Source organism: Maniola hyperantus, chromosome 12, assembly GCF_902806685.2.
Source record: "Maniola hyperantus chromosome 12, iAphHyp1.2, whole genome shotgun sequence".
Classification (NCBI taxonomy): Eukaryota; Metazoa; Arthropoda; class Insecta; order Lepidoptera; family Nymphalidae; genus Maniola; species Maniola hyperantus.
In genome coordinates this window covers 5,884,139-5,911,357 of record NC_048547.1, presented here as the reverse complement: position 1 = coordinate 5,911,357, position 27,219 = coordinate 5,884,139, and the positions used below count along the sequence as shown (strand labels likewise).

At 36.8% G+C, this 27,219-nt stretch overlaps 1 protein-coding gene across 5 annotated transcripts in view; it reads left to right on the top strand.

Moving 5' to 3' along the window:
• The window catches only part of LOC117987010 (uncharacterized), a 124,773-nt gene that overhangs the window by 44,298 nt on the left and 53,256 nt on the right, over window positions 1–27,219 (top strand). The window contains exon 1 of one of the 5 annotated variants that reach the window (XM_069502123.1): window positions 12,418–12,955. The exons of 3 other annotated variants lie outside the window; for them this stretch is intronic. In XM_069502123.1, coding sequence (XP_069358224.1) covers window positions 12,438–12,955 — 518 coding nt within the window. In that variant the 5' untranslated portion in view covers window positions 12,418–12,437. Of the gene's footprint in view, window positions 1–12,417; window positions 12,994–27,219 lie in introns of those variants that run through there. One more of the 5 variants, XM_034973968.2, reaches the window with a different exon arrangement.

Here is a 27,219-nt window from a genome sequence, read left to right as displayed (position 1 = left end):
CCACGGAATTATGCTATGACTGGTTAAAAATCTACTGTTTACTAAGCTATTACACTGATCGCGAGCAATTTACTCTTATCCGTTGAGGAGTTCCAGTATCTATCTTCGAAGATGTTCATCAGATCTTCACCAAATTTAAATGGGACCAACTTTGAAGTATACCCTTTCAAACAAAAAAAGAATTTTCAAAATCGGTCCAGGCGTCTTCGCGTAATCGGGGAACATACATAAAAAAAAAAAAAAAAAGATTCCGATGAATTGAGAACCTCCTCCTTTTTTTGAAGTCGGTTAAAAACTGCCATACTCCTTCCAGGTTAGCCCGCTCCCACCTTAGACTGCATCGTCACTTACCATCAGGTGAGATTGCAGTCAAGTGCTAACTTGTATCTGAATAATAAAAAAGTGACTAATAACTACCTACTTTGACTTAACTGATCTCTATTCAAAAAATTTTTTTTACAAAAAAAATAAAAGCCGACTTCGATACACAAACACTTAAAATTGAAAAATAATTTAATTTATTACCGAATATATTATGTATACAAGAGTTAATATGGTTCCATAATAATATTTTTTGGTGCCGGTGCCAATTAGCTTTAGCTGCGCGAATCGTCTAGACTTCATATTTTTATGGGACTCCACAATGGCACCTCATTGGCACCGACCCCAAAAAATGGTTTTGCCCTTAAAAAACCCCGTGCTTTGCGTGTTTGTGTATCGAAGTCGGTTTTTAATTTTTTTGTAAAAAAAATTATTTCTCAATTTTTAGTGGCCCCATGGTATTAAAATATGCTATGCCTGGTTAAAAATCTACTGTTTACTAAGCTACTACACTGATCGCGAGCAATTTACTCTTATCCGTTGAGGAGTTCCATTATCTATCTTCGAAGATGTTCATCAGATCTTCACCAAATTTAAATGGGACCAACTTTGAAGTATACCCTTTCAAACAAAAAAAGAATTTTCAAATTGGTCCAGGCGTCTTCGAGTAATCCGGTTGAGAACCTCCTCCTTTTTTTGAAGTCGGTTAAAAAGACTGTTAACGAGTCCCCACATGGTGTTCGAGGGCTAAATTCGTATTCGTCGTCGTTCGCTTTCCAAGATATTGGAATGGTGGATGACCAATACAAAAAAAAAGATTCCGACGAATTGAGAACCTCTTCCTTTTTTTGAAGTCGGTTAAAAATAACTCAAGATACTCTCCATGATAGGCAAACTAGAAACAAAAATAAGCTAGCTACTCCTGCGCTCCGCCTCTGGAAGGTGGGAAAGTCATTTGTGGGAATGAGTGTAATATTTTATAATAATATGCCACAAGCAATTTTAGACTTGCCTTTACACAAGTTTAAAAAATGTGTTAAAAGTATGCTCCTAAAAAAAGCATATTATACAGTCGCAGACTATGTAAACGATAAAAAAGCTTGGATTTGACTCGCTCCAGCAATGCACGGGGCTGCAATGGCTTGTATAGTACGGAATAATAACATTGTAAATTGAAAAATTAAAAAGAGCAACCGCCGAGTTTCTTGCTGGTTCTTCTCGGTGGGAACGGCGTTCCGAACCAGTGGTAAATTAAAACTACCTGACTATTCATAAACACTTGTAAAAAGTTTACATGAATAAAAAAACATTCTATTCTGTTCTATTCAAGCAAGTGCTTCCAAAGTCTTTTAATAAGAGCCTCAATAGCTCAACGAGTACCAAAGGTCGACGGTTCAAACCCCACCCGTTGCAAAATTGTCGTACCTACTCCTAGCACAAGCTTACGCTTAGTTGGAGAGGAAAGGGGAATATTAGTTATTTAACATGGCTAATATTCTTTTAAAAAAATATATAGGTAATATGCACCCTAGCTGATGCCCGCAGCTTAGCCCGAGTGGATTTTTGTCTGTGAAAATCCCGTCAAAACAGGTTCAGCCATTCCGAAGATTAGATTGTTCAAACAGACAGACAGACAGACAAAAATTTTTTAAACCTGTGATTCAGTTATGGTACAGTTCAAATAACCATATGAGCTTAATATGAGGTAGCTATTTCGAAATTACAGACATACACTTCAATTTTAGTTATTAGTATAGATTCTATAAGTACAAGATGTAACATCATTTATAGCTGGTATATAATAATTTTAATGGCTTCAGTCCACGAGACCCTTGTGTATTATTATATTGGAGTTACACCGAATACTACCTAGATACAGACACATCATAATTATTATTATAATATACTAAGGTATGAATTATTCATACTATTAATCGGAAAGTATGTCTGCAGGTCTGATTGTTACTACCTACTGCATAGATTTCTAGGCACAAATCTTAAACACCAGTGAAGAAAAACACAGGATATTAATTATCATCATCATCATCACTATCAACCCATCACATGCTCACTACTGAGACGGGTCTGCTTTCAGAATGAGAAGGGTTTGGACATAATCTACCACGCTGCGCTGGTGAAGTGCGGATTGGTAGACGGGTAGGATAGCCTAGAATAAATAAAAGATTCCTACAGGATTTAAGAGACCTGAACACACGCGGACGAAATTTTGGATTAAAGCTACTATTTAGAAATAATTTTAGAAGTACACATCATCATCATCATGATCAACCTATTTTCAGCTCACTATTGAGCACAGACTTCTCGGAATGAGAAGGGTTTAGGCTATAGTCCGCCACACTGGCTAAGTCCGGATTGGTGAAGTGAGTGTGTGAAGTCGAATTTGACTTCACACACCTTTGAGAACATTATGGAGAAGGAGAACTCTTAGGTGTGCAGGTTTGCGAGTCCTGCATATTGACAGCACTGGAAATGCTCGATCTCTTGGTATACTGACATTTTTGAGATGAAAGGTTAAGGAAAAGGCTATGTGCCTTATGGAAAAACTTTGTTGGATCGCTAATGTGTTAGCAAAATTTTATCTTGTTCAGAGTACTTTCCAAAAAACTTGTGGCAATTTAATACAGAACTGGTTTGCAAATCAAATTAAAACTTTGAGAATAAGGTCACATAAAAGTGAGGTCGTCTTTAAAAGAATTGTTAAAGTTAGCATTTTGTGTAACGGAAAACTGTCATTTTTACTAATCACGAATTAGTTTTACAGACAGGTCTGACTTTGCGGTAGACAGACATAAATGGACCGAATAAAATATTCCTTTTTCAGCTTTTCCTTGCTGAATTATTGCGGTTTTTAAATATTCCCGAGAGAACTTTTTATATTTCTGGGATAAAAATATCAGTATGTCTATATATGTATGCATGTGAACTATGTACATAAATTTCAAATCCCCATTTAACCCCCCTAGGGGTGGAGTTTCTAAAAATCCTTTCTTAGTGGATACCTACCTACTCTTAACAAAGAACACACCCTCCAAACATTTCTCTATGACCAGCGGTAAGGCTGTGAGTTGATAATATAAGTCAGTCAGTGGATTTTGAATTTTATATATAGTACAGACTAGCTTTTGCCCGCAACTTCGTCTGCGTGGACTACACAAACCCTGTTTTAGCCCTTTAAAGACTGAATTTCCAAAAAGTACTTTCTTTGCATACAGCATAATAGCTATGTGCATGCCAAATTTCAGCCCGATCCGTCAAGTAGTTTGAGCTGTGCGTTGATAGATCATTTATACATATATATATATATATAAGCTAAGTAAAATATGAAGTGAAAATCGCCCAGCTTTTTGTAAAGTTTACTTCCATTAGACCCGACACCGTAAGCTTTTATGTATAAATCTTTGCTTAAGGGCCGCCTAAATAGATGTTTATGAGGTTTGCTTCCCTCTATACATCCAATTTAACAACTTAAGTGAGTTACCTTGCGAATACACGTGTTTGTACGAGCTGACTATAATATTCTACGGCCGAGAAAAAGTAGCTTAATATTGATATTATATAATAGACTAGTTGGCCCACCCTGGCATCATGAGTAGAATTTTGAAAATCCACGAGGGGGTAGGATTTCCAAAAATCCTGAAACACGTAGGTAGGTATATTTTATTCCATTTTAACTGAAAGCCCAAACACCAAGTTGCATTGATATTATGTAACTTGAAAAACGACGGGCTTTCATACAAATCGCCCGTGGAATTTTCGATAATCTGCCTGCCTACCTATAAAATCTTCAAATGCAGCATTACTTTAAAAAATTTAAGTTTCTAACCTTAGCGGTTTAGGCTAGTGTGTATCGTTAGATCAGTCAGTCAGTCAGTAGCTTTTGTTATTAAAATAATTACTGAAGCATCTTGTTCGACAAAGTTTCCGATAGGTTATGCGCTTCAAACTTGTTTAAATGCGAGTATCGATTTCAAAGCCTCGGTGAACCTAAATCCATATCTGCAATGGAATGTTTTGTGCTTTTTAATCTCAATAAAAATAAAAGTTGGTACATGAAAGTCTTTAAGATCAAAAGAATAAATGAAAATGATCACTTTAATCTTTGACGTTATTTTTGGTCAGAGTCGGGATCTTTGTGTGCCTTGTATGATGTAATGAAACGTGTGAAGATTAAAGTTTAGGTAATATTTTTTTTCGTTACAGTGTAGTTGAAATAACTTTTTCCACTCGCAGTCAAATAAGACGTTACTTTTCCAGTTGTAGTTTTTAAAAACCCCGTATCTTTGGTTTATTTTACTTAAAACATATTTTGCGATATTGTTTATGTATTTATAACAATAATTTGCATTGGGAATTTAAGTCGATTTCTACGCTTGGATTGTTTACATTTGCTATTTTCAATTATGTTTTGTACAATATGTGCAGCAAAAAATAAAGTAAAATAAGCAAAAGAAAGTTTTTTTTAATAAAAATATTTATTTAAATTCATGCAAAAAATAGGGCGAGGGATATTAAGTTCTTTAATAAAATAAAAAAACAACCTGGTGCGAATGCAATTTAGTACCGTTATTATTAAAGGAGAACGTAAATTTACGTTTAGCTCGGGAAAATCTAATTTGAACGCCATAAACTTAACGTTCTTATCTAGGCACGCTACAATGTGAAGTTTAAACAGGTAAAAACTCTCTTTCAAAACTGATAATATTATTATTTATTTTATTTGGATACCAAATTATATATTTACTTATTCGAAAAAATTGAATTTCTGAATGTATTCCGTCCGGCTGGTTGGTTTCCCAGTGGAATGGTGTCTTCGGGAATAACTTTATTGTGTTGCATCACGATTCATGGGAGATCATGCATTTACTTGAAATATGTATAATTTACTTGTTATTAGTATGCTCGTATACTATATGTATACTAGCTGATGTCAGCAGGGACTTCGCCCATGTGAATTTACGATTTCAAAATCCCGTGGGAACTCTTTCATTTTCCGGGATAAAAACTAGCCTATGTTACTATTATATCTGTAAGCTAACAGCAATATTGGTTATCAACTCCCTTCTCAGTCCTCCTACCTACCTGCTGTGTGTTAAGGTCTAGATTGAATGGGGTCAATACCTAGCAGACTTATTGCCTCTGGCTTTATTGCATAGTTAACCTTTTCCCCTGCTGACTGCTGAGTGGGACATAACGAGCTACGGCAAAGCAACAGGGCGGGACATCAGCAACCTACAACAAACCCTAACCAGTAACCAGCTGCTCCCCATAAGAATATGGGTCTTGTACCAGTAGACTCTATATACTTAATACTGGTACCAGTAATACTGGTGTAATACCAACGTGGTCAATTTGAAGATATTCTAAATGATAACGTGTAGTCTTCATAATATTACATATTAATATTATGTTTTATACAATAGCGTGCAAATCAATAAGGATAAGCCCAAAAATTAGTCTTTGAACTTTAGATCGTTCAGACTGAAACCCAACATCGAGCATCAACATCGCGAAATGTCTTAATACAAAATGTCGGTGCTTCATGAACCCGTTGTGACATGAAGTGGAAACTTTCCTCTTCAAATATTTTATGGCAGTCGATTTATTATTTGTACAGATATGGTTTATTTTGTATTCACTGTCCGGATAAAACCTCTTAGATGTTTGGGTTATGGTCATTCCTACTTTAATCCAAGATTTAAATGCCTCATCTGTTACATTTAACTTTCTCTCTAATAATATTTAAATCTTTCTAAATTGAGTGTAATTCCTATTACTTCCGCTTCAGCTGGACGATTCAATATCTGGACGATAGTAAACCCAATAGCTACGCTACTACAATTACTTCTCTGGCTTTTGCGACCTTTTTTTACGACACCCTCATGCCTTGAAGAACATGTACTATAGTCTTCGGTCTTAGTCTAATCTCTCCCCGGTCATGACGTCAAACTGCCATCCCATCGACCTTTAAGGGTGAAGAAATGGAGAGTGCATCTGTGTGTACGCACAAACTGGTGCGCTATAATAATAGTTCTGCGCAGTTGGCTAGTCTTCGTTGAGATTGACCGCTGTGGCCGAAATTTGGTAACGAGGCCATTATATTTCTTTATATCTAGGCATCTACATAAATCGTTATAAACTGTTCTGAAACACCTATTAAACCAAAGTTTGTGGACTCATAAATACCGTTCTCTCATAAAACTTTGGAGGTCCTATTTACAACGGATCTTCAAAGGGATTGAATTTCAAATATCACCTTGTCAGTCAACGCCTTAGTACACAGCTTTGGTGTAAAAGGTTGCTGCATAGAGATAAGGGTTGCTGCTTCGGTTCACATTTTTCAACTTTTCTCTCTCCTTTCTTACGAACTATCGAAAAAGATTTTAATTTTTTTATAATATTGTATTTTTTGTTCTAAAGTTTAACTTTTAACTTGAAACATCCGTTTTTCTTCTATAACGAACATTGTTGTACATTTTAGTGGCGGACTAAGAGACGGAGGGGGCCCTGTTCCTCGGTTATAGAAAAGCCTCTAAATCTTGTGAAATCCTCAGAAGTCAAACCACAAAACAGGCCAAAGTATTTGAGTGACCAACTTACTTAAAATACTTTGACCACTTTAGCTTAGTTGGAGGCCGACCGTTTCTGTAAAATCAAAGAAAAATATTTGCGCTCGTTTAGCTTGCGCTTATATTTGTTTAATGTACATATGTAGGATTCATTCTATAAAACTTTTAAGAAATTGTATTCTCTTCGCTCAGGTAATTCAGAAAGATTCTGAATGTTGATTTCCTGTTCGCTCAGTACCCTTACTATAAATGCGAAAGTGTGTTTATTTGTTAGTTTGTTGGTTTGTCCTTCAATCATGACGCAACGGTGCTACGGATTGACGTGATTTTTTGCATGGGTATAGATAAAGACCTGGAGAGTGACATAATCTACTTTATATCCCGGAAAATCAAAGAGTTCTTACGGGATTTTTAAAAAACCTAATTCCACGCGAACGAAGTCGCGGGTATCAGCTTGTTATGAATACATTCAAATAGTTTCTGTAAAATTCCAAAAAAATTCACGCCCCCTCGCTCGTGATATTTTTCAGTGTCTGAGTATTTATTTCCTGTTCGCTTCTTTATTTGTGCCTTTTTGGGAACCCTTACCTACGTAACCTGTGCCTCATTCAGTGATACCGCCTAGGAATCCGTAGTCCGCCGCTGGGTATACTGTTTTGTATAGTTTGTGGGTTTGGAAGCTTAGCTCCAAGACATAAGCAATTTCGATAGTTCGATAGTTATGTAGTGGTAATCCCCGGGGCATAAATGGACCCATTGTAATATTAGAGTACCAGGCTAGGTACATGTAAGAATTGTATGTGTCCAATTTGGTAGGGGCATTTTTTATTGATTCTTTAGTTGATACATAAGTCACAACTCAATTGTAAGCCCATTGGAGATTTGGACTTATCATTATCGGATTAGAGTCAATATGCTTTTAGGACTTTCAATAGAGATACTAAGCCTATACCCTATATAGAGAAAGAGCCTGTGATGGCCAGACTTTCGTTATTTTATAAAAGCTGAAATTTTCTCTGCACATTGTCCCCAACACAGGGAGGAGCGATCAGCGACTATGAAGTTTGGAATCTTTCGTCAAAGTATAAAGTTTAGTTTTTATATTGTCTTCGAAAATACAGTATTAGAAATCACGGCATGTATTGCCAGACACTTAGTATGGTGGCAACCCACTGCCAGACATCGTTAAAGTTTAATAAATTGTTAAAATGGTTTTTGATACTTTTTTATATAATAACGAAGATCTGGCCAACACGGGCTCTTAGTCCAATACCACAATAAAAATGGGACAACAAGTAGAATTAGTAATGACAGAATGAATTAGAATGCCATCTATAGATCAGTCTATTCCATGATTAGTGACCTATAACGCGTAAAATTTAACTCCTCACGCGCCATTTTAACTTTTTGTTTCAAATTTCGTGTCAAAGGTACCGAAGTATTGAAGGTGAACCGCTCTTTTGACATGACAGTGACCCATAGAGTTCAAATGGCGCGTGAGGAGTAATTTTGAACGGACTATACTATAATGTTGATATATTGAAATAAAGAGCTCTTTTTATCCATATTACTCCTGTAGCTTTGACGTCGAGTTGTTGGCCGCAAGCCGTGAACTTGGAAACTACACAAAATTCGAATATAGGTAGGTATGTACATGTCCATTTCATGCGTTGAAACCGTATTGAAACACAACTTTACAATAAACTGAACACAGCGTTCAGTCTGTATGTACCTACTGTCTATTATGTAAAGTAAATTTATGCCGTGTATGATTAAATCCGTGATATTGTCATCTTTCTAGTTTTATTATATTCACACATATTATTATTTTTGTCAATCGATTCCATTTCTTTTAATATCACGAACTAGTTCAACGAAATAATGTGATTATTTGAAATAATAACGATATTGCTTCGTTGTGTTGTCAGCCAAACTAAACTAGCGCTGTAAATTTTTGAATGTTCGAAGAACTCATATAAAGCGTAAAATTTAACTTCTCACGCGCCAGTTTAACTTTTTGTATCAAACTTCATGTCAAATGTACGATTTTAGTCCTTATTTTAAAGGTGAACCGTACTTTTCACATGACAGTTGACCCATAGAGTTAAAATGGCGCGTGAGGAGTCATTTTGTACGGACTATATTTTTGTTATTTCTTTACCTCTATAGCGGCTAGCCGCCGTCCTCGTGTATAGTTGGCCCCAGGTTTATACAGAAAACTTTTCACCCAACTGCGGCAAAGGCCAATCGAGGGCTAGGTATGTGTTTGAGCTGTATGTATGTATGTCCGTTCCTTTGTCCGCTCGTAACTAGTCAAATAGCTTAAGGATCTTTTAATCTTTTTAAAAGGCGGTAAGACGTTTTGGAGGAAAACCAGAGAGGAATACTGCATTATTATATTTTAGTACCTTCCCGTCGACATTTTTTAACAATAAATGATTTATGTTATTTTTCACTTGGGCCGATGCAGAGGTGTGTTCTAATTGTGCTGAGCGGTACTCCAAAAGACCTATTTTTTTCGTCACATCACACAGCTTCACCTAACCCTACCTTTTTTAAGGATGTCGGAGGCTCGCTACGTTCGCTGCCTTTTCTTTTCGCTCCACTCGACCTTGTTCCCATTAGCTCGCTTCATTCAGGATCTCTTTCACGAGCTTCTTCACCTTTTACAAGAATTTCTCCAAAGGTCATGCGGTAGGTATAACAATAATTACCAATATTGATATATTCTTTTATAAGTACGGGAGGTGTGCATCTGAAATAAGGAAATGTGTCTAATTCGTTTCCTGATTGCTGGTGCAAACCTTACCCATAACTGTTTACACGAGCCAAAATTAAATAAGTATATTTAGTTAGACCCAATCGGGAAATGTACTAGTGTATGTAGTAGGTAGTTATAAATCTACTTTATTGTGAAAACTTTACTGGCGTACTGGAATTATCTAGACTAAGGTTAAAATAATGTAAAATGTATAGCTGTTTGTTTTCCAAATAAAAAATAATTAATAAAATTGCTCTACCCGCGTTTGGCTGACCAATCAGACCTGCTGACAAGACGTGATGATGCAGCCTAAGTCTAGTGACTACGCGTAGTTGGGACACATGAGTGTGATCGAGGTGTGTGGATTTTGTTTATATTCCACTTAGTTTACAACCCAATTGTAGAAAGAAATAGTTTGGCCCAGGCAAAACTACCATGTCATTACCATTTATCATCTTACTAAGTAGCTAATGCCCGCTACTTGATACTTCGTACCTACGCATGGATTAGGCTTTTCAAATCGCGCGAGAACTCTTTGATTTTCCGAGATAAAAAGTTCTTAGCATATTATGTCACTCACCAAGTCATTAACTATATTCATGAAACAAATCACGTCGATCCACTGTTCCGTTGCGGCGTGATTGAAGGACAAACCAACAAATAAACACACTAAATTTGCATAATATAACAAGGGTAATCAGTCACTAGTGAGATGAGGATTAATCACAATGTCACAGCTTTCACACTATCCCACCAACATATACACTACAAGGTATGGTTAGACGGGAAAATGCATTATTCATGACCCCGATCTCAATAAGTGTCACCGTGTTAACAGTGGTTGTTGAAAAATCTTCAGGGCTCTCTTCTCCGCCGCTTTTTTTTTCGCTGAGCAGCGGAAATAGAGCGGTATTACATTTCGTTTATACAGTCATAGCGAGTAGCTAGTAGCGACCCGCCCCGACTTCGCGCGGATGCAATGTAGATACTGATGTGGTGTCATTGTGGATCTATATATTATGTATATAAAAATTAAAGCTGACTGACTGATCTATTAATACAGATAGATTAGATAAGTTAACCTTTAACTCCAATCTCAACTGGTGGTACTTAAGTGACTATACTGTTTAAGACTAAACAAACTACTTAGGCTATTTTTTAATTTCAAGAGTTCCCACGGGATTTAAAAAACTAACTTACGCTTACGCGGATGAAGTTGCGGGCATCAGCCACTTAGTATTTTATAAATGTTTTCACTTTCCTTTCAATTCGACTATTTCTCTTTAGATAAATGTATATTAAATACCTTCGCTGCGGTGTTGAAGATTTTTAATTTCCTCTCTGAAACTTTATTTTATGATTCGTTCTGGAACTCGACAAGCGGAAAACGTTTCATTCGTTCATCCTGATGACTTTTAATAGAAGCACTAAATATTTTTTACTAATGGTTTTACGTAATAAAATTATCTATTTCGAATACCCGATTGTTTCAGGTAGTTAAGTTTTAGTTATGGTCATTATACTTTTGAACAAAAGCTACCAAAACAAAAGGCAATAATTTTAGTTAGCGCGGATGCCGGCCATTTGTTAAAATTATATTATTATGCTTATGCCCGCGACTTCGTCCGCGTGGACTACACAAATTTTAAACCCCTATTTTACACCCTTTAGGGTTGATTTTAACATATGAGCTTAATAAAATATGTCATACTGCTAATTACAAAAATATTAACTACAAAACTTCTTTAAAGACACTTCAAACGTCGACACAGTGACAAAGCCATTCAATAATGTGAGCTGTCGATGTAGGGAGCCGCGACAACTTGCGTACTATCGCCGTTTTCCGCGCGAGAGACAATAATTATCTAACTTAGCAACGCGCAACGTGGACACAACAAAAGAGACCGGTGCTCTATTTTGCACACTGTCGTTCTATGCAATGGGGACAGGTACCTAGGTAGGTATCCATGCAAATATTATAAATGCGAAAGTGTGCCTGTCCAGTCTGTATGCTAGTTTTTCACGACCCAACAGTTTAACCGATTTTGATGAAATTTGGTACAGACTTAGCTTGCGTCCCGGAAATTGACATAGGCAGCTTTTATTCCGAAAAAACCAGAGTTCTCACTGGAGTTAAAAAAACTAAATCCACGCGGATGAAGTCGCGGGCATCATCTACAAAGTACGAAGTAATTCATCTAAGGCTAAGTAAGTATAAAGTGTGCTTTATTTGATGGGTATGCAATGGTGTGAATCTCTGTGTGTGAATTATTAATAATAATAAAATGGTGTGAATCTCAATGTTTTCTTCCTCATGGATGAGAATTTGATCCCGTCAGATTCCTTAAGATAATTTTGAAATCTTTCTAAGTTCTAGCCATCCCTTAATCCAAGTAGGTAAGTACGGCTTATCAATACACTGAAGAAAATCAGCAGGTAAAGGATTGACCTGTGAAATGTGAGCAAACATCTTCGAAAAGTAAATCTTTGATCAAATTTAGATAAGAGGCAATTTTAAACATCTTTGAGCGAGTAAATACTTACTGAAGCAGCGCGGGCGGCTGTGAATTGGAAATACGTTTTCGCGTTAAGTAAGGAGTAGGTACGAGTATGTTTTGTAAGCTTTCGCTGCGCTATCGGGGACAAAATGTAAACACGATTGCGCGGCACGTCGCGTCGGCACGGCCGGCGGCACGGTGTCGGCGCGCGTGACCATGCGGGGGGCCTCCGTCACTCGGGCGGCCGCTGCCGCGCGCTCCGCTCGCAACATGTCGGTCCGCGTGGATCACCGCGATCGCGATCGCTTCTCGAGACATTCTTCCCGCGCTTCTGTCGATCTCGCTTTTGCGAGTGGATCTGCGCGGGATCACTCTTTTCGCTCTGTTCACTCGGGTCGTGTGCCGCGCGTAGCCAGCGATGACCTGATGGTGCCGGCGCGCACGTTGCGCTCGGCGTCGTGCAGGGTAGCTTCCGGAGCTCCTCATCGTCTTCGGCGCCACCACTCCTCGGCGGCGGAATGCGAGCGAGCGCGGCGCTCGCGCCGTCACACGCTGGAGCTGCCCAACAGCCGCGGGCCCAGCGTGCGGAGCCGCTCGCCGGAGCCGTCGCCCGCCGCCGCCCCCGAGCCGGAGGGCGCGCCCGAGGACGCCGGCAAGGAGGCGCGGCGCCGCCGAGTGGTCGCCGCCGTGGCCGCGTCGTTCTTCGCGCTGGCGCTGGCGTCGGTGCTCGTGGTGGTGGTGACGCTGACTCACAGCTCGGTTCTCCGCGCGCACAACCAAACAGCCAAGTACTACACGTTCTCCGTGCCGCCGCACCATCCTCTCAGTGAGCCCCGTTCATGTTGCCCCACCGTCGCCCTTCCCGCTTCGCATGCGACTGTCTCCGACCCCGAGTTCCAGGGGCTGCGAACGTCATCGTGCAACAGTCGATGGACACTCGCGTGCTCGTCACCGCCGTCATTTGCGGTACATATCAGAACTCATGTAGACAAACCTTGATTTCTGTTACAAAAGTCAGGCAATTTTTTGTTTCTCTTCAACACCACAATCATTCTTCCGAATGGTAATCTTACAAGTAGATAGAGACACTCTCTTCCTAAGAGATCGATCGTTGGCACGTTCGCAACCCCCTTCTGCATGATCGATTAGTATGTAATAGATGTCTGTAATATTAATCAAAGGTAAATAATTAACAATCAATTTAACATATAAAAATATACAGTTATGGTGTATGATAAATATGTGTAACGACTAGTGAGGCGGGTATAATATTATGATTTATGTGCCATAGCAAATTAAAAATATCTACACTATAGATTAACAAGTAGGTACTTTCTAGATTCGATTAAGTATCAAGTATGTAGACTGACATAACGTAGATAGGTAAATTAATTTCACAAAATAGAGAACAATAATTAACTGATTTTGAAAACATCTCATCTCTGCTTAAGTATGACATAGGACTTGTACTTTGATAAATAATCTTGCCTAACCACTGATAATAACATCGTGATCATCATAATTATTTTATTCATCTTCAACCAAAGATTTTCAAAGCCTTGACTCCATTATCACGTCTTTCAACTTTGAAACTTGCAGTAGGTACGTAGTACTTACTACCTATGGGCTCCGAAATATTATTAAAAACTTTTCAAATGACTTTTTCATCATTTCATCACAGAGCGATGAATCAAACTTCATATTTGATTTAAACAATGGAATAATATCTATAAAAACGAGGACTTCCCAGGGATTTATTTAGGGTTGTTTGTTGATGCCTTTTGTAATAAAAACCATTTCATTGTATCTTCGTAGAATTTTGATTGAAATTGTGTCGGGTTACATTTTACTGAATTTAAAGACTCATTTATTCCATTAATAATATGATCTGGTATTGATGTCGTTTCAATAGTAAGCTTATTAGGTTCCGACTTAGACCCACCAGTGGGTCAAAGCGCTGGGACCATGGACCCGGCATCACTTATTCCAACCCATTCAATTAATAAATAGAAAATTCACGACCAACATTACATCTGACAGGTACTTACAAAGCGTAGCTCGTAGCATAAATCATAAATGCATAAGAGACACTATCTAGTTATGCTACGTAGAATAAATACATTTTGATATTGATATTTGAAAAAGTGACGTCCCTTGCTTTTATGGATATAATTAGTTATTTAGATACATAAGAGATCGTTGGATCTAGCATAACTACAAATTATATTACGTAAAATATCAAAATAAGGCAAGCCGATAAAGACTATATAATACAAATTGTAAAGTATTTTATAACAATCTAAAGCTGACTGACTGACTGACTGATATATCTACGCATAGCTCAAACCACTGGACGGATCGAGCTGAAATTTGGCATGTAGATAGCTATTATGAGGTAAGCATCCTTTCTTAGCGGATTTGTCATATCTGCATGCCAAATTTCAGCCCCGTCCGTCCAGTAGTTTGAGCTGTGCGTTGACAGAAGTCAGTGAGCCAGCTTTTTCTTTTATACATGTAATATATTATGTAGATAACTGAATGTCATTGTTTTCTATTCGGTGACTTTGGAGGGCTATTGAATTAACCTAATTTTGTCATTAAAATATAATGCAGATACGATTTCTGCATTCTGGGTTAAATTATATTATGTGTATATTATGAATACTTACTTCAGAGAACAAATTAATATGTAAATTCAACTTAATCAGCTTTTCCCATTATCCAGAGTTTTCATACGTTTGATCTCGAGTTTATTCTCACACCAAAATGTTCTAGGAAAACATTTCATAATTATTTTCACGTGCGATAGAGGAAAGACGTGGTTGGCCGTCTGTTTATGTAACTCATAAAAATGCTGACGTCAGATAATTAGAATTTTGTTCACCATGTATATCGTGAAATTATAACATCACGGCTTTTACAAATTACAATAACCCTGTGACATTATAGTTGCCGACTTTTAATATATTATTTGTGTCATAAAGCTTATTTCACACCACGGGATATAAATTATATTATAGTCCGGTCAATGTTGGTGTTCCCAACATTCGTACCAATTTTTAGCTCTATGCGAATTATCGTTTATACCTTGAATGTCGATTTTGACCGAACTATAATATATATTATATCCCGTTGTGTGAAATAAGCTTTATTATCACAATGATTATATTATAATATTCAAACTCAGAGTACCTACCTACCTACAAGCAGATCAAATCAACTTTGTGAAAAAATGTAGGACTGGACGTGACGGTGTCTCTCGACACCAGCTGATTGAGGCCTTAATTTTGCGAAAATAAAATCCATCCTAATATTATAAATACAAAAATGTGGTTTTCATGGCCAACTATTTGTTTCTGTTTAACAAAATTCTCATCTCTTCCCAGGGAATGACTTTCGTCCCAGAAAATTGAAGAGTTCCCACGGGATTTTTAATAATCTGAATCCACGAGGACGAAGTCGCGGGTAATATATTCCAAAAAGTAACAAAAGTGATTCGTAAATAAGTATACAAAAACAAATTACTCTGGAGAATACACAATACCGAGTTTACCAACATATCATTTTCTATATCGTAAACGCGGTCACTACGAAAAACAATCAATCAATCTCAATTTCTTTGTACGAGTAAATAAGAAACCAAGATTAGTTAGATATATACATTAGGTATACATATTACAATGATGTTCATAATATGGAGTGTTTGATAAAGCTTGTTTGTGTGAAGAAGCGGTGATAGACTTCGACCACACCTATTCGGGGGTATCTGGTATTCGATCCCGGGACCCGGGCACGCGCCCCTAACTTTTCGGACACTGAGTAGGGAATGCCGTTGTCTATGTTTTCCGAGTTATGTGCTACTTAAGCAATACAGTATTTTACACCAAGTGAGAAAAATTTATAAAATCTACGTCTGTTCCTATATCACACAAAAATACTAAATAGCTTCTAATTTTCCGAAATGAAAGCTATCTCTGTACTGAATAGATGCACCCACTTGCACTTGGATTTAGTTTTTTAAAATTTCCGTTGGAACTCTGCTTTTTTCGGAATAAAAAGTACTTAGCTTATATATCCGTTCCGGGATGTAATCTATATGTGTACTAAATTTCGTCCAAAACAGTCAAAATGGACCGCGAAAAGCTAGCAGACAGATAGACACACTTTCGTATTATACTAGCTGACGCCGCGACTTCGTTCGTGTGGATTTAATATTTTTAAAAATCCCGTGGGAACTCTTTGATTTTCCGAGATAAAAAGTAGCTTATGTCTTTCCCCGGGATGTAAGCTAACTGTGTACCAAATTTCATCAAATCGGTTAAACTGCTGGACCGTGAAAAGCTAGTAGGCAGACAGACAGACACACTTTCGCAATTATAATATTAGTATGGATTTGTATGGATTTCTTAACAATGATCATCTTTTTAATTTTATACTTATTACGCAACGATAAATTAAAGAGTCTACTGACTAATGAAATATTGTAAATTAGGTATATACCTACTTAAAATCTTTAGAGTAGACACTTCCAAGGACCCTTATAAATCTATTTGAATCATATTTGAATAATGGCAGCTTTTCATTACGAGTTTTCAAGTCAATCAATTTTGTATTCCAGCATAAAATTATTTAGATTTCTTATGAAGAAATTTAACTCGCCTTTTTAGGATTCCCAATTAAACCTTCGCTGTCCGTCCGTCCGACTGTCTGTCAGCGGGCAGTATCTCACGCACCATACCTATAATATGTAAGGAGACCACGAAGGAAAAATAACTCGAAGACGATTTCACAAGTTTATTTGTCGGTTTTCATTACAGAACTACTTGCCTATTCGGCCACACGGCTTTTTATATCGTTTATCATGAATGAACTCAGACATTAATCGAAATGACGTGAAGTTACCTTCGTTCATTCCTTAAGATTCGTTTTCAACGTATCTTAATTAAAGTCATTATTATGTTAACAAACAAATATATGTAATACTACTTTGATAAATAATTGTAGTAATTTTAACGATTAACAAACTTAGTAAGTAAGTTACTTTAAATAGATATGCAATTTAGGGATGTGTATTGTCAACAACATTTGATTGAATGAATCACATAAGGTTTAGGTTGCAATAGTCTACATTCAATCAAATGTTTCCTTCATATTATATTTAATGCGCTCTATTAATTATGGCCATAGTATTTAACTCTACAAATTTTAATATTTATAACATGATTTCTAACATTTCGGCCATTCTGATAATCATAGTTTGTCCTCAAACTTTTAATTGCATAAGTAGATAATTAACTATAATTGACATTATTTCAGCACCTTTGAATTAAGTGAGAAGAGCGTGGTAAAGAATTTAAAATTTAAGTAGAATTTCCTTCTATTTTCACATAATGTACTTATGTCCACTGTGCTTTTGCTTTCATGAGACTACACCCTGACTACCTCAAACTCAAACTGTTTATCCAGAATTGGTAAAATGATATAGTGGTGATAATTAATACGTACTTAAAACAAAAAGAAGAGAAGAGAAGAGCCCACAACAAACTCAGCCGGGTAATCTTTTTATTATCACCACTTTACAAAATAACTTAGAACTAACACAAAGCTGTTAAGCAACTCATTCCCAACCAAGCTTTCTTATCATTCAAATAGTACTTTAGGTATTATTGTAATAGATTTTTTTTTAATAAGTTTACGTTTTATGAAGACTTTGAACATTGTTGAGAGACACCTCCAATATGTTTTCTGGAAGCTTATTATACCAGCTAAATGTTTTATTACCAACTAACTGAACTAAATATAAAATCCTTGAGATTATTTAAGATCTATTTAACTAATATTACTAAGATTTTAATTCATCTTAATCTTACTCAAGATTTTTAGCTTCTTTAATATTGTTTTATACATTTAAAACAGGATTAAACTAATCGTGAAACTGTAACAATTAAATCAGAATTACAATAATCAAATGAGAATGGATTGATACATGAATAAAGTAATAACTTTAGTATTTGAGTAACGAAACATAATTAGAACTTGAGAACTTGTGTCGCAAAAAAAATAACCAATCAATAATTTAATTTATCATAATCTGAAGCATTAATTAAAATTACACTGATTTAAATAAAATCACAGAGAAAATAAAATTCTCATACATATTTACTAATTCTATCTATCTATCTTGTATAATTTTTTTAATTTTTTTTTAAATCTCGTAGGAACTTCCATAGTCTTGTGCCGCCTGAATCCAGCAGCTCCCTGCTACTCATATAATTCAATTTTCAAATAATGCTTAACATTTTCTTTAAGCATCCCTAATTCTATGCCTGAAATTTTCTTCAGACATGCCCTTAATTTCGTGTCTAGAACTTCTGCAGACATACCCTCATTTTATGCTGGAAGTTCTTTCAGACATGCCCTTAATTCTATGCCTGAAATTTTTTCAGACATGCCCTTAATTTTATGCCTGAAATTTTTTTTTTCAGACATGCCCTTAATTTCGTGTCTAGAACTTTTTCAGACATACCCTCATTTCATGCTGGAAGTTCCTTCAGACACTCCCTTAATTTAATGCCTGGAACTTCTTCGGACATGCCCTCGGTTCATGCCTGGAAGTTCATTTTGACATCCCCTTAACTTTATGCTTGGAATATCCTTTGATCCCTTGATTTTTCCGTTAGAGATACTACATTTAATAATGCTAATAATGTAGATATTATTATAATTATTTATTCTCTTCACTATCTGTACTATTATTAATTGATTGATTGAATTTGGTTAATGAGTGTACTAGTTCAAGATTTTTTCATAGATTACTTATATTTATATATCAAAATAAATAGAAATGTCATTTTTTTTTTTTTCATTTAAAGTTAATAAGTATGGCATAATCCAATAAGTGAAAGATTTCTCTAATTTATTAATCCCTTCATCAAAATCTTTAAAAAAAGACAATGCTTTAAATAATATTGTTCTCTGAGACTCAACTAAACTAAAACAAATTATCGGGTGTCATAAAATATCATCGAGTGAGAGTTCTGAGTCTATGCATTGGGTTATGGGTACTTCCACTGTTATGTTCCCTAGTCCCTACCCATGTCTTTCGAAAACCCAAGCAAATCTACAAGATCCACACAAGCCCTTAAGGTTTTGCGATTAATCGATTGTAATTACCATGTACTATTTTTTTTTAATATGATCTGAGTCGGGAATGCAAAAGTGGTATGTTATTTAGTGCACTCATTAACTTTTGTTGTTGAATCAAATTTAGAGATTGTTTTATTTTCATCATAATGCAGTTTTGGAGATTGATCATTGATAAATCTACAAAACTCATGAGCCTCATGAAATCTATATAACTCATATTAACATGTTTACATCGATGCATAATTATCACCATTTGAATTAGCAGACTTTTCTGCTTCCCTCGGTTGCTCTGGTTGGACTCCCAGCCGCACCGCGGCGGCCGCGCTCTCAGCCGCGCCGACGGCCGCGCTCTCAGCCGCGCCGACGGCCGCGCTCTCAGCCGCGCCGACGGCCGCGCTCTCAGCCGCGCCGACGGCCGCGCTCTCAGCCGCGCCGACGGCCGCGCTCTCAGCCGCGCCGACGGCCGCGCTCTCAGCCGCGCCGACGGTCACGTCCCCAGCCGCACCGGCGGCTGCGCTTCCAGCCGCGCCGACGGCCACACCAACGGCCGCGATCCCGGCCGCGCCAACGGCCGCGCACCCAGCCACGCCGACGGCCGCACTCCCGGCCGTACCGACGGCCGCGCTCCCGGCCGCGCCAACGGCCGCACTCCCGGCCGTACCGACGGCCGCGCTCCCGGCTGCACCGGCGGCGGCCGCGCTCCCAGCCGCGCCGACAGCCGCACCGACGGCTGCGCTCCCGGCCGCACTCCCGGCTGCGCCAACGGCCGTGCTCCCGGCCGCGCTGACGTTTGCGCTCCCGGCTGCACCGGCGGCCGCACCGCCCAGCTGTCCTGCCGGCTGCGCTCCCAGTCGCATCGCGGCGTGGAGGCCGCGCTTCTGGCCGCGTTGCCAGCCGTGTTCCCGGCTGTACTCCGGCCACACCGGCGACTGCGTCTCTGGCCGCACTTCCAGGCTGAGGCTTGCGGCACATCGTCGTCCTCGATATGAAAGAACGAAAGAAAAAAAAGACGAATAAACATTTTGATCATGTAAATCAATGTAATGCGGGTAGATGAAAAACACACATTACTTAGAAATAAATGTTATTGCGTTAGATTTTAACATACTTAATTATTTATAGTTTGAAAATCGGTTAGCTGCGTTGATCGGTTAGAGACGTTAGTAACACGGAAAGATCAAAACATGGAAATCGATGAAATACGGGTAGATTAAAAAAAATCACTCCTATCTCAGCAAAGTTTCATTTTGTTCCTTTTTCCTTTTCGTAAATTATCTTTTGAAGGTGGTGGGTATTTCCATAATTAACTCCATAAATGGATATTAATGAACAGGTTTAAAACACAAAAAAAAACATCTCAATTTTCAAATCGCTTTAGACTTATTCACACAATAAAATAAATCACTTATTACCTGCGTTCAGCCGATCGATCCCTGCTTCTGATGTAAGGAGACCACGAAGGAAAAATAACTCGAAGACGATTTCACAAGTTTATTTGTCGGTTTTCATTACAGAACTACTTGCCTATTCGGCCACACGGCTTTTTATATCGTTTATCATGAATGAACTCAGACATTAATCGAAATGACGTGAAGTTACCTTCGTTCATTCCTTAAGATTCGTTTTCAACGTATCTTAATTAAAGTCATTATTATGTTAACAAACAAATATATGTAATACTACTTTGATAAATAATTGTAGTAATTTTAACGATTAACAAACTTAGTAAGTAAGTTACTTTAAATAGATATGCAATTTAGGGATGTGTATTGTCAACAACATTTGATTGAATGAATCACATAAGGTTTAGGTTGCAATAGTCTACATTCAATCAAATGTTTCCTTCATATTATATTTAATGCGCTCTATTAATTATGGCCATAGCATTTAACTCTACAAATTTTAATATTTATAACATGATTTCTAACAAATATGTATAGTGTTAAAGTTTTCACAGAATGTGTATTTCTATTGCCGTTTGATCAACAAATAAAGCCTAACCGGAAAAATAAAATACCTCGCCATATTGCGGAAAACCGGTGGAACTAATTTATACAAGACAATATTATTATTATAAAGCATATACTACTTAGTGGTGCCCCCAGAGTAAGTTTTCTATATTTCTGGTCAGGCTATAGTAAATTTTATTATTAGTTATATTAGTTATATAGAATTAGTGTTCTGTAGAACACTGATTCGTATGCGAGCGATTTTTTAAATATGACTCGATTGATTTTGATTTTAAATTGTGTGATCTTATCTTTCATCATCATAGAGCTTTGTTGTTCTTAAGGAAAGTATTACCAATAAATAAAACTGGATGATTTACAGACTTATAAATACATAAAAAATTATAATGAAAACGAGTAAAATCTATATATATAAAAGAAAAATGTGACTGACTGACTGACTGACTGACTGATCTATCAACGCACAGCTCAAACTACTGGACGGATCGGGCTGTTTGGCATGCAGATAGCTATTATGACGTACTTAGGCTTCCGCTAAGAAAGGATTTTTGAAACATCAACCCCGAAGGGGGTGAAATAGGGCTTCGAAATTTGTGTAGTCCACGCGGAGGAAGTCGTGAGCATAAGCTAGTTAATATATAAAATAACTAAAGTACTTTACATATAATATTGAATTCGAAATTTATTGAAGTTAAAGTTTAATAAAATTTCTAAAACTATTAACTAAGTTCAAATTATACCTAATAGCATCGATTTTTATATTTCGATCGAGCTTAAACTTAAATATTTTTAGATACTATATGATGCCCGCGGGATTCCGTGGGAACTCTCTAATTTTTCGGGATAAAAAGTCCCGGAATGTAAGCTAAGTCTGTACCAAATTTCAACAAAATCGGTTAAACGGTTCGGCCTTGAAAAGCAAGCAGACAGACACACAGCCAGACACACTATCGCATTTATAATATTAGTATGGATAGGATGGTTTATTTAATGGCAATGGCATATTTGAAAGAAACTACATATTCATCAGCCACTTGCCAAATCTATGATGAAAAGCATTAAAATTATATGCACTTACGTTCACTCGAACATAAAGCTTCTAATAATAACACTGAAGTGGTCGGGAACATCGAGTACCGACTCGGACGTCAGATATTCTCAACGAGGTACTAAGGACCGAGAATTTCGTAGCGTCTGTTACAAAGAACAACCTTTTTTGTTTGCGGTTTGAATAATAAAATTGTTAAAATGGATAACCAAATATTTTTCAACAAGGTAAGAGTACCTAGCTACTCAATTAGACTAAATCAAAACTACAAAAAAAGTATCTTTACCTATTAACTAATAGGTGAAGCCGAGAATTCGTCCACGTAGATTTAGGTTTTTAAAATACCCGTGGAAGGTAACCCTTTGATTTTCCAGGATAAAAAATAGCCTGTGCCCATTTTCGGAATGCAAGCTATCCTTGTATTACATCAAAATCGGTTAAGTGTAAGGGCCGTGAAAAAGTAACAGACAGACAGAGAACACTTTGGAAAACCTTATAAATATAAACTCGTAAATATTTAATCAGTTGTTATTTCGTAAAATTGAAATAACACCTACGTATAGTTATGCATACCGCATAATGTATGTATATAAAGTCAAAAATAATTTTCAATACATGAACAACAAGAAAAACTGACCACGTGCGAGCGAGTTTTTACAGCAATTAGAAGCTTCGTATTCAGGATAAATTTTAGTTTGACACCTCAAGCCTTTTTCATGAAAAAGTGCCTTGACACCCGGGCAGTCAGGCAGACAGACAGACAGACAGACAACAAAGTGATCCTATAAGAGTTCCGTTTTTCAATTACGGAACCTTAAAAAAGAATCTCATACAAAAAAGATTTAAAAGTACACTAGTCCTATGTTATTAATGGTAACAATATAAGTGGTACGTAAGTGTCCCTTTTAGATTAATGCAATAGTGTTGGTTGCCGACATGGCTTTCTAAGCACGTATCCGCTCTGAGGCATCCCCAAACTATTTCCTTTGCCCGCTAACGTACATCATGCCTTTCAACGTTGCGACGTGGATAACGTAGTTTGTTAGTTTTCCTATTATCTACAGATATTTATCTATTATATTATACTACATGATGCCGGCGACTTTGTTCACGATCCACGTGGATTTAGGATTTTTAAAATCTCGTGGGAACTTTTAGATTTTCCGAAAATGAACGAAATGTAACCCACGTCCGTCCCTGGGATGCAAGCTACCTGTGCGCCAAATTTCGCTAACGTGAAAGAGTAAATAAAGGTATTTATAATATTAGTAGGTTTAGGATGGACTAAAGTCTCACCCTGACTTCAGATGGGTAGCTCAGTTTCCACAGATTTTCGGTTGTATTTTTACCCAGAAGTAGGGCCAAAATAAATATTCATGCAGCCAGTATTCTAAGCCTGATTCTAAGATTTTAATAAACAAGGTGTCTTTAACTTTGCCTTAGTTTGAAAAGTGTCGGTAGGTGGTGAATTTTGAAAGAAGTATTCGCCAATAATATTAATTGGGCCAATACTAAGCGAGCTCAACGGAGTCCATACCGCTTCGCTCGCAATGGAAGGCTGGCAACTTATGTTTCTGAATGGTGGAGTTTGCTTGACTAAGCCAAGTCCCACCCAGGGCTCTAACGCTTTGATGATGAGGATGAATAGGTACTTGATATTATATTTTATTATTATAATTAGTTCGTAGAACAACTAATTTATATTACGTGGCAATTAAAAAGTATAATATTATTAACATAGCCATTCTGTAAAGCAAATGGGTATTTATTATTAGAGACTAGGTAGTCACTGACAATGGTTCAACATTTTTAAATTGGGCCCAATTGATAACGGATGTCCTACCTAACCTTTGAAACTGGCGATTAAGCTTTCAACAATAATTAAGGAAACTTTTTGATAAAGAAAAGTTTTTTACGATAAATTTTACAGCGTTTATCTTTTTAGCGTCCAAAATTTTCATTATGTAACAAGATTTTCAGACAAGTGGGGTCAGTATTTAAAAAATAACCAAGCCAAGTGCGAGTCAGCCTCGCGGACCGAGGGTTCCGTACTCGGGTATTTTTTTCGACTTTTTGCACGATAAATCAAAAACTATTATGCATACAAAATAAATAAAAATCTGTTTTAGAATATACAGATATGATACCCACTTGTTATCTTACTTTGTTGTAATAAACTACTAATAGTAAACTACTAAATTGAAAATACTAATTATTTGAACACTTTTTTTTTGTTCGGATTTTTTCCTTTAGGTACTTGTGCTATAAGGTACCTACCTACCTGTCAAATTTTATGGTACTAGGTCAAAGGGAATTACCCTATAAGTTTTCTTGACAGACACAACAGACGGACCGACAAACAGAGATACAGAAAACGAGGTGATCCTATAAGGGCCCTAAAAAAGGAAAAACCTTTTAAGGAACGGAACCCTAAAAATTATTGATTACGTAATATTCCAATACAATACGGATCTTTATCTAGATTATTTACTTATTGCTATTCCTTAATAATTATGCACCGCCACCGACGCGCGACGCCCTTAGCTTATGAAACTATTCCCCATGGGATGCGGTCCAAAACAAAATGACACTTTGGCTTTAGCCGTACAGTGACTTGTTTGCTTCGTAGGCAACAATTTATGAAAAGGTAAAGTTCACTGAAAAAAACCGGCCAAGTGATCGCTCTTTTAGGGTTCCGTACATATAATACAATAGTACAGAACAACAAAATTATTTGGGTGTATGAATTAATATTTCATTTCCGTAGACGACCCAACAAACCATGAAAGAAAACCAAAAAATGTTCATTTGTTTTGGTCAGTGGTCACAGCTACTTCACGAATTGGTCTTTTCTGGATTTGTTGTTTAAATACAGTATAATATGGTATGTACCTACATAATATCCTGAAATTTCATATTACTAACTAGTTTAGATTTTGAGATAGACCACGTCACAAAAATGGTCTACAATTAAAAACTTTGACGGCCCCCCATTTCTTTATTTTGTTAAATAAAAATAATATTTGTATTTTACTCTAGCCGAAAAAAAATTTTTTTCGGCTAGTATAATAAAAGTATTTATTCGGCTCCTTTTTCACGTATCTATGGGAGCCCCCCTGAAAAATAATTTAAATTAATTTCGAATTCAATATTCAGTTTTGGGTCAACGTGCTGCACCAAATACCAAAATTTTAGTTCTGTAACTCATTTTGTCCTGTGGACAGACAAACAGCAGAGTGACAATAATAGAGCTTCGTTTTAACCCTTTGGGTATGGAACCCTAAAAATTAATATGCCCTAGAGAACTAAATGAAAAGTTAAACTAGTCGTAGTAGTAACTATGTCTCCAGGGAAATATCTAATTTCCAATAGTATTCGCATAAAAATGGATGCGGGCGGTATGGGTCGCCACGGACCTCGGTTAAAAGGTGCCTAAAAGCTTTTTCGGTTCAACATACAACTTGGGATAGTTAAGAGGGTAAAGTATAAAATAGGTAAAAAACCTACCAAGACCTACCAAGTGCGAGCCAGGCTCGCGCATCGAGGGTTCCGTTACAGTCGTATTTTTCCGACATTTTGCACGATAATTCAAAAACTATGATGCATAATAAAATCTATTTTAGAATGCACAGGTGAAGCCCTTTCATATGATACCCCACTTAATATAGTTATCTTACTTCGAAAATAGAAAATTCTAATTATTAGTTCATAACCACAATTTAATTATTTTTATGTGATGTAACCACAAGTTAACGGTTTTCAGAGTGTTCCTCTAATGTCTGCTGTAAGACCTACCTACCTGCCAAATTTCATGATTCTAGGTCAACGGGAAGTACCCTGTAGGTTTCTTGACAGACCGACAGACAGACAGACAACAAAGTGATCCTATAAGGGTTCCATTTTTCCTTTTGTACGGAACCCTAAAAATGTGTGGTTTTTAAATTATTAGGCTGCTTAACATACGAAAACATGCTTTTTCCGATTAGCTTTTAGAGTTGAGTATATTATCATCAGTCGGTCCACTTTTGGTCCAATTTTAAAAAGTTTTATAATCAAAGACTAACCTTAACGGAACATCCAAATTACACTAATAAATTGATCCTGAAATAAAACAAATCTGATACCAATTTATTGTGGATCCTTTAATATAAAAATATGCACCTACGCATAACTCCTACAGAGAGATTATCTTGTAAACATTTTTATCAGCTCTTGAAATAAACCTTTTTAGAATTTTATATTTATTTAGGTAAGTACAGAATTCTTGGTAAAAAGTTTGAAAGGTGCTCTTTAAAATAAAAACCTTAATAAAATTCCTGTGATGTACGAATGAAAGTGAAAGTGATTTATATTTTAAATAAAGGTAAATTAGATGAATTTCAAATTATTTAACAATTCTTAGTATTTTTAAATAGTACAAAAACAGTACTTATTTAGTGTTTTATAAAATCAGAATAACAAAGTTTTTTTTCTGGTATCACAAAGGTAAAAGAACATATTTATCGTACTAAAATCACAGCCTAATGACTAAACCATAGAGCAGAAACAAAGAGGAGATGTTGTATTAAGATTTCCCTATGAAATATCGAGTGACATTTTGCGGGGTGAGGGGTTGTGGAACGCCGCCCACTTCTCAATTTTCCATCTGCGGGTTAGTAGCAAAACTACTCGCTTAGCGACCTAACATCGATATATTGATGTCACTACATAGTTCAGCTATCTCACACTAGATGTCAATAAGTGTAGAAACAATTTAATAATTACGTATAAAATTACTTACAAATGAAATGTGATACCATTCATAGCATCAGAACGTCTGTCTGAATAACTTTGACACGATAAAACACAACACTTCATCCTTTTGTTCTTAAAAACGCGAAAACACACC